Source organism: Cricetulus griseus, chromosome X (genome assembly GCF_003668045.3).
Source record: "Cricetulus griseus strain 17A/GY chromosome X, alternate assembly CriGri-PICRH-1.0, whole genome shotgun sequence".
NCBI lineage: Eukaryota > Metazoa > Chordata > Mammalia > Rodentia > Cricetidae > Cricetulus > Cricetulus griseus.
The window spans coordinates 97,073,394-97,082,129 of NC_048604.1; the positions used below are offsets into that span (position 1 = coordinate 97,073,394).

The 8,736-nt window shown below is 48.0% G+C and overlaps 1 protein-coding gene across 1 annotated transcript in view; it reads right to left on the reverse strand.

Moving 5' to 3' along the window:
* Positions 1 to 8,500, reverse strand: part of Nhs (NHS actin remodeling regulator) — a 327,787-nt gene extending 319,287 nt beyond the window's left edge. The window contains exon 1 of the mRNA XM_027432746.2: positions 7,520 to 8,500. Within this exon, the coding sequence (XP_027288547.1) occupies positions 7,520 to 8,072 (553 nt within the window). The 5' untranslated portion in view covers positions 8,073 to 8,500. The remainder of the gene's footprint in view (positions 1 to 7,519) is intronic.
* Positions 8,501 to 8,736: the final 236 nt, after the last annotated feature.

The following is an 8,736-nucleotide window of genomic DNA, read 5'->3' on the forward strand; positions in this document are numbered from 1 at the left end:
GTCCACTTCTGAGGGATGCCTCAAGGGCAGTAACTCAGTGGTACCTCTGGATTTCCCTACATGCAAGGAAAAACCTGTTCCACTTGTCCAAGAAAAACAAAAGTCTGGGGCAGAGTTGCAGTAAGAAGTCTTCAGGAGGAGAGGTCTGAAGGTTAAACAAGATAATGCATGCAGAGTACTTAGTGCAGAGGCTGATGAGTAGCAAAAGTCAGAAGTGTTAGCTAAAACATAAAGGGAGAACCAGAGAGATGGCTCAGACGGTAAAGGTGCTTGTTGACATGCCTGATGGCCCGAGTTTCATCCCAGGGTCTCACATGGTGAAAGAAGAGGACTGCAAGTTGTCCTCTGAACTCAACAGGTACTATGGCACACATGCACAATGCAAATAAGTGTCAATTTAAAATAAAAACAGTAACAACAGCAATAATAAAACCCATCTGCTTGATGAGTGACAGAAGTATCACTGTAGTGAGACAGGGAAATGATACCTTCAGAATAACTGGCAGTAGGACAATTGTGCATCTATGTGGAGAAAATAATCTTGTTTCCTGCCTCACACCATTTACAAAAATCCATTTCAAGTCAGATGTGGTGGCACAGGACTTTAATCCCAGCACTCAGGAGGTGGAAGCAGGCTGATCTCTGTGAGTTCAAGGCCAGCATGTTCTATACAGCAAGTTGTAGGACAGCAAGGACTACCTACATAGAGAGACCCTGTCAAAAAACAAGAAGAAACAAACAAAAATTTATGCCATATAAATAACTGATCTACACAGCAAAAGCAAAATAAACTTTAGCACTATTGAGATCTCTTCATGGTCCAAGGGTTGATGAAGAATTTGTTTAAGAACAAATAGAAGAGAAACAAAAAGCTTATTACAAAGGAAAAAACTGATAAACTGGATAACATAAAAATTCACCAAATTATAACACTAAAAAAGTCAAAATGCAGTACTAGAAATGACAAATGAGTCATATTCACAAAATACGAAAAAATACTTAAAACAGACAATTAAAAATGGGGCCCCAAAACATTTTTAAGGGGAGTAAAGGAAAGGGGGGGAGTAAAGGACTGAACTGGTCATTCAAGGGAAAAAGGGATATTCAAATTGAATTTTAAAACACAAAAAATAAGGTTAACTTCAAAAGCTATCCAAAATACAGCTTAAAACTACTATGAGGTTTTATTACATTTATTGCAAGAGTAGCTGCTACTTAAAAGATACCAGTCCTGGTAAAGATGTAGAGCAACTGCAAGTCTGGAAACAAAGCAATATACCGAGCTAGAAAACTGTCAGGTGGCAGATATTAAAGCCAAACATACCTATCCCCTTTGAACCAGTAATTCCACATTTAGATGCATACCAGCCAGTGGGCTATAAAAATGCTCACCAACAGGCATGGAGAAGGGCTGGAGATAGCTCAGTTGGTAGAGTGCTTGCCTAGCATAAACTAAGTCCTGGCTTGATCCTCAGCAATGCATAAAGCCAGGCATGGTAGCTTTAATCCCAGCATTCCAGGGGTAGAGCAGGAGAAGGATCAGGAATTCCAGGTCATCCTTAGCTACATAGAGAGTTCCAGGCCAGCCTAAGATATATGGCCCCTCATTTCAAACACTAAAATACAAAAGGCATGGGGCAAAAAAAAAGCATTCATGGTTGTAGTGTTACAAATAGAAACAAATGTCTATCATCAGGAGAATGGATTAGCAAATTATGGAAGATATCCACAGTTTTACTCAGCAATTAACAATTGATGGGGGATGTTCTTCTGTGTATATGTTTCTCTTATTGGTTGATGAATAAAACATTGATCGGCCAGTAGCCAGGCAGGAAAGATAGGCTGGCTAGGAGACAAGGAGAATACTGAGAGAAGAGAGAGAGAGAGAGAGAGAGAGAGAGAGAGAGAGAGAGAGAGAGAGAGAGAGAGAGAGAGAGAGAAGCAGCCATCCAGACCCTTCTCTGGTAAGATATGACTGCGTGGAAATATTTAGATCAATAGAAATGTGTTAATATTTAAGAAAGAGCTAGCCAGTAAGGAGCCTGAGCCATTGGTCAAACAGATTAATAATTAATATAAGTCTCTCTGTACCCCCTGAATGTGGGTGTCAGTGAGGAGACCTTGGAAATCTATGGGGCCCCTTGTAGCGGATCAGTACTTAATGCTACCATAGGAATGGACTTTAGGAGCCCATCCCACAAGGAGGGATACTCCCTGAGCCTAGACACAAGGGGGTTGGCCAAGTCCCTATCCCAAAGGATATGACAGACTTTGAAGACCCCCTATGCAAGGCCTCACCCTTCCTGGGGAGCAGAAAGGGTATGGGATGGGTAGGGCGTTAGTTGGGGGTGGGGCAGGGAAGGGAGAGGGACCTGGGATTGACATGTAAAATAATTTTCTTGTTAATAAAAAAGGAAAACAAGTCTCTCTGTGTTTATTTGGGGCAAAGCAGTTGTGGGGCCAGGAGGAGCATAAACTCCAGCAACAGACAATGAACAATCTATTATGCGTGCACAATATGGAAGACCCTTACCAGTGCAATGTTGAATGAATAATGTAGACACTAAGTGCACGAGCACTTCCTAAAGTCCAAAAGCTTTATATAAATCTAGTTGCTGGAAGAGGAAGTCAGGGAAGTGGTAGGCAGAGGTAGAAGGCACAACAAAGTTTTATCTCTTGATCTGAGTAGTTTTCCCTTGAGTTATCTGTTTTGTGAACATTCACCTACATGAATACTAGAATCTGCCTGCTTTTTTTTAAAACACAGGAATGTCAGGCATTAATGCAAATTTTACTTTAAAAAAATCAGTAACTAAATGTAATTAGCAGTATCTAAAAGGCCAACAACACAAAACGTCTGAGACCGTACAGTTTAGCATTGAGTCCCATGAAGTAATTCCAAAGCCTCAGGTGTTAGTGACTGAAAAGCTGGACTTGCTTCAAGTTTATGACCCTAAATCTCAGAAGGCTCTCCATGCAGCCAGATAATCCCACTACACTTCCTTACTGCATCCCCACTCCCCCTGAGACAGCTTATTCACACCTTGCCTTCTCTCCTCATGTTGCCAACACCCTCTCAGTTGATGATCTCACCACTTACTTCATGCAGAAAATAGATGTCATTTTTTTAAAGTGACAAGGGGAAACACCCGGCTCCACCTCCACCTCTGTCAGTCCACCAGCTCACCTACCTGCCTTTGTGCCTAGAGCTGTCACTTTCCCTCCAGATGTATTTTCATCTTACTCCATCTCTGCCCCTTCATAACTGTCCAGATCTCTTTCCCAGTACCGATTTCCCCCTCTTTTTTGGAAAGCAAGCATGCACAACATGCCGATACCTTTGAAGAACTTTTCCTTCCATACTGAATGTTCATGTAACCTCTGCTCTGGTTCTCTGTTTCCCTTCAAAGTAAGACGTTACAAGAGTCATCAGTCACTGCCATTTCCTCTTCCACCCATTCTGTTCTTTCTCTACCCCACTCTACAGTGCTAAGCATGCACTCTGCCGCCACCCTGCCACCCCCACCCCCGCCGCTGCACTCGCACACACATAACTGAAATACCTCCTTCTTGCTTGCACTATATCACACTGTCCTGATTGTCATTCTAGATTTTTATCCCTCAGTACTGGCATCAAACCAAGGGCTTTGTACATGCTAAACATGTGCTCTACCACTGACTTACACATAGCACTTAATGATGTTTGCATGTTTTAACATGATCTCTCTCTCTCTCTCTCTGTCTCCCTCTCTCTCTCTGTCTCTCTGTCTCTGTCTCTGTCTCTCTCTCTCTCTCTCTCTCTCTCTCTCTCTCTCTCTCTCTCTCTGTGTGTGTGTGTGTGTGTGTGTGTGTGTGTGTGTGTGTGTGTGGTCTAGGATGGCCTCAAACTCAAGATCCCCTGCCTTTGTGCAATTTACTGGTGTGAACCACAACCTCCAAGTCTCCTAGACTTCTGAGTGTTCTTTTTCATTCATTCTCTTCTCCTATGAAACTCAAAGTCGGGCTCCCCTGTGCTCCAGCACCACTTTCCTCCTTTCTATGAAATTCAAGCATGCTTAACAGTTGGTACCTTTCTGAAAGTACCACTCTCCTTTACTGTCTCTGCTGTCTCTAGCTCCAAGGGTTCACATGCCTTCTTCATCTGTCTGTCTCACAGCTTCATCTCCAGCTTGGGCTTTTATCTTATGCTTTCAACCCACACATCTAACTCATCACTCTAAACACTCATCAGACCCCTCAAACGCAACAGGGCTCAAATAGAAAACTACAGGGTGCAGTCCCTTTAGAATAAAATGTCCACTCTCCCAGTAGCCTTCTGTATTTCTGTAAATGTCCTCACCTTCTATGAATTATTTCAGCAAAGGAAACTACGAGTCTGACATCTACATTACTTTTGCTCATAACCTGTACCCAATGTACTCAGTAAGTGCTATCAGTTATATTTCCAAAATGAGTTAGTTCAGAATCTGACCTCTTACTTAGAGTCCCCAATACTAGTTAACTAGATAGTAACTGCCTTACCAGCCCAAACTAGCCTCAAAAGTGACATTCACCAAAGTGTTAATCAGATCAGACCATTCACCAAAAAGTTCCCTGCCATGAGTCAGGGAAACAGGAAGCAGCTCTCTGAGGATAGAGCAGCAAGAAGAGTGTGTGATGCATAGTGATCTGTGTCGGAAAACGAAATGGTGGGGGGGGGGGTTGAGGCACAGACAGCCAAGGGGAGGAAGTCTTCTTTTCCCTTTGAAATACCCCCAGGCTGGAGCAGCATTAAAGTGGGGCGCACAATGTAGTTGATAGTACTGGTGTTCCAATCAGCACTTCTGCCCTCCCACGGGAACCCCTGTAGATATGCATGTGCACACCCCAGTCTTTTCATGGCTGTCTGACCCCAGGGACATGCTGGAATCATACATGGGTCTGGCCCTAGAAGCCATATAATTCTTGCTCAGGTGCTACTTTCCATCTACCCAGGGAGAAACATTCCAACCTCTTCACCCTCCCCTCCCCCAAGTGAAGCACAGCTGAGATGATATGCTAGTCAAGGGTCCTCAGCTAGGTTTAATTCAAAGCACCTGCAGTAATAACCTCCTCATGACAAGTTTCAGCTTCTACCCCATCGGTTTCACCTCCACACTTCCTCCACGTGCTTCCTGGGACTCCCTCTCAAACTACTTACATGGAAATCTCAGGCTCTGAAGTCTAGGAAAGTCAAATTAAGATGCAAAATATTGTGCCTTAACTCTCCAAGGTTATGACAAGAACAGTGCCACCCTACATTTAAATGGATGGGAGGAGATAGAAATCATTATACCAAGTATTGAGACATTTTAGAAAACGAAATTGAAGAGCGGGCCAGTGAGATGGCTCAGTGGGTAAAGGCATCACCAAGAAGCCTGGGTGACCAGCTTTCTGTCCCTGGAATGTACATAGTGGAAGGAGAGAACTGAATTCACAATGGAGCCCTCTGACCTCCATGTGCCCCACCCCCACATCATGTGCACACAATAATAATAATAATAATTAAGAAAACATTTCAGAATAAAGTATTCTAAATGATTGATTTTAAGACCTTCCCCATCTTAATTTATTCACATATAAATATACACGAATAGAGTATATATTCATTAACTGCATCAATACACTAATGATCCCCATAATTCCATTTTCCATTCATTTATACTCTGATAGTGAAAATGGCTTGAAGGCACTATTAGATTCTAGATCCATAACTGCCTACCTGGTGTCACTAGTAGAAAGGGTAGTAAGGAAAATATATTCTACTTTGGCAATGTGTTTAAGAAGAGGTATGTTTGTGTCACACGTGCACATGGAAAACGTATGCACCATTCAACTGTCTGCAGAACTTCCCTCCAGCTCTTTTGAAGTGAAGTCACCCCCCAAACCGCACTACCCAAATATCAGCCCTGTTGAAAGTGAAGGGACTGTCCCTGCTGGGTGGTTTGAGGCAAAATGAAGGCAGGATTAAAGCGCTCATTTCCAGTCCCAAAAGTAAAATACGACTTGGCCTAGGGCAATCCTAATTCTTTCCAGAACTCATCCCCGGAATTGCCCTTTTAAACAACTAGTCATTAACCCAACTCCAGGTCTTTTATAGCTGCGAAAACCGATCGGGCACATCATTTATTCATTACACTTATTATTATTGTTATTGCAGAAAAGCAGTGAATTCCTGGGGCGGGGTTCAAAGAGTTCTTCCAGGGAGGAAGGGGTGAGAGAAAGGAATGCCCAGGCCAGCAGGCCCAGCCTAAAGGCTGGGCCCCCCAACAGAGGTGCAGGGAAGTCCTGGGAAGCATGCTGTTGAAGCTCCTCTGCTTGGTGCACTCAGTGACCACCTCACACCGGAGCAGCCACTGCAGCAACAGAAAAGGCTTCTTACGTAAGTCAGAACCGCTGACATCACCTTCCCCCAGAGCGTCTCAGCTGAACTAGGAACCAAAGGACTCGCGTGGCAGTCCAGCACTCTTGTCCACAGCCTGGGTCGTTTCCTAAATGATTCTGTCGCTGCCAGGTTTGGGAGACTGTGCACCAGTGGGGGGAGGACTGAATGCCCCTTAGAGAGAATAGTTAACAGAGACTACTTATTGGGAGGTCTAAGGTGTTGCAAGAGTGAAGACAATGTGCAATGAAGATGCCCAGGGGTCTTCTAGATCTCGTTCCTAGCCCTCTCACTGAAACCAGCTTGGCTGGACTGGTTCACACCTAAGTCAAGATTTGTGCAACAAGGAACTGAGGCAGAGGAAGAAGAGCCTGCGGGATGCTCAGAGAACAGATACTCCAAAGAGGCATTAATTAAGAGCCCTAAGTTACCCAAGGCAGAAAAGATGCTCAGAGATCCCTTTATCGCCCCCAGACATTCATCCCTTCCAGTCCCTCAGCAAGGCCTTTGCTGATCCCAGGGTTCTCAGTAAAGCACCTTGGAGTTTGTTCTAGGCAGGCAGCCAGTGATGCTGGACTAGGTCACACACCTTCCAAAGGCACGAGTGCCGGGCACGCGAGGTCACAGCAAGTGTGACAAAGCACCTTGTCTCCTACAGACATCTTAAAAGGACACCCACTACTCTGAAACCCCCAATGGTGCAACTCGGTGGCCCGCTCCTGGAAGCTACAAGGAGTTGCACCCCTCCCTCTTCCCAAGGACATGAAAGGCATGTATGTCCCAGTGGTAAATGACAAACCCTCTCTACCTCTTGTCTGGCCCCTAAATGCTCCCTTCCTGCCCGTTCTCAACGCCATGGATGTCTGTGAGTTGAGAGGCCATCCTTTTAACTTTCTGCTCTCCATGCCTGTATCCCTGCATCGGCCAGGGGCCACCCTAGCTACTCAATGGGGGAGGACTGGGGTGGATCTCAGGGCAGAAGAGGAGAGGGAAAGCAAGAGTAAGGAGCAAGTTGCAGCAGGCGCGGTGCCTCGGGCTGGGATTGCGGCGAGTAGGGACTGCAAGAGGGTGCGGCGCTGGAGCCTAGTACTCTGGAGGATGGACGGCGCTGGTACTCACGCACTGCCTCCTGCTTGGGGTCCAACGTGCTGAGGACGCGCTGCACGCTGCCGAGCTTGCCCTGAAGTGCCCAGACGCGGCGGTGAGTAAGCTGGATGTCGCTCTCGAGCTCCTGGAAGAGGCTGCACGCGTGTCGGGCCACGTCTGAGAGCTGCCGGAGGACCCTGGCCAGTGCAGCGTTGCTGACCGCGCACAGGTCTAGCATGAGCAGTACAGCCTCGGTTGCAGCCGAGGACGCCTCGCCAGTGGCCGATGCCGTCTCCGGGACCCCCGCCACGCTCTCGTCCCCGGCCTCGCGCTCCTCGCCCGGTGGCTGCTGAGCCTGCTCTGCCGGCGCCGGCAAAGACGGCAGAGGTGGTGGCAGCGGGAGAGGCGCAGGGGGCACACGGGGAGGCTCCTCGGGCCCCGGTGCCTCAGCCTCTTCCCTCCGGTCAGGCGGCTGCAGGGGCGGCGGCTCAACGCTGCCTTCACTCGTGTCCTCATCTGGGCCGGGAGCCGGGCGCCGCTGCCGGCAAAGCCACTGCGGCTCCACGATCCGCTTGGCGAAAGGCATCCCGCACAGCAGGGCCGCGACTTTCCGTTCTCCTCCGAGCGTCCCTTGTGAGCTAGGGACCTGGCGCGCCCACCTGAGCAAGGAGAGGGCAGGAGTCCCGCAAGGAGCGATCCGGGCAGTCCAGATTCGCCGAGGGCTCCTCTGCTCACCTGGCTTCCTCTTCGTCCCCACCCTCTCCTTCACCGCTTAGTCTGACCTGTTCTCCTCCGGGTGCTCGGCTGTCTAGGAAAGATGACACGCGCTGGGCAGAGAAATCTCGGGGTGTGCTTGGGTCCTCCTCACTTGCTTCCAACCGGGGTCAGCTGGCTCAGCTCCATCGTTCCTGAGCCCTTTGCCGCCGCCCTGGCCACTGCCGCCGCCTATATAAATGGGCGTGTGTGTGCGTGTGTGTGTGTGTGTGTGTGTGTGTGTGTGTGTGTGTGCGTGTGTGTGTGGGAGGGGGTGTGTGTGCGCGCGCGCGCGCGTGTGTGTGTGTGTTGTGTGTGTGTGTGTGTGTTGCGTGCGTGCGTGTGTATGTGTGTGTCCGCGTGTGTGGATGGATGGGTGGGTGGGTGGTGTGAGTGTGTGCGCGCGCCTCAGTTTGAAAGTACCCCGGCGCAGGCCTCTCCCCGCGCGCCCCTCGGCCGCTCCGGGGAGCGATTGCGCCTGGGATCTCTCTCCGTTT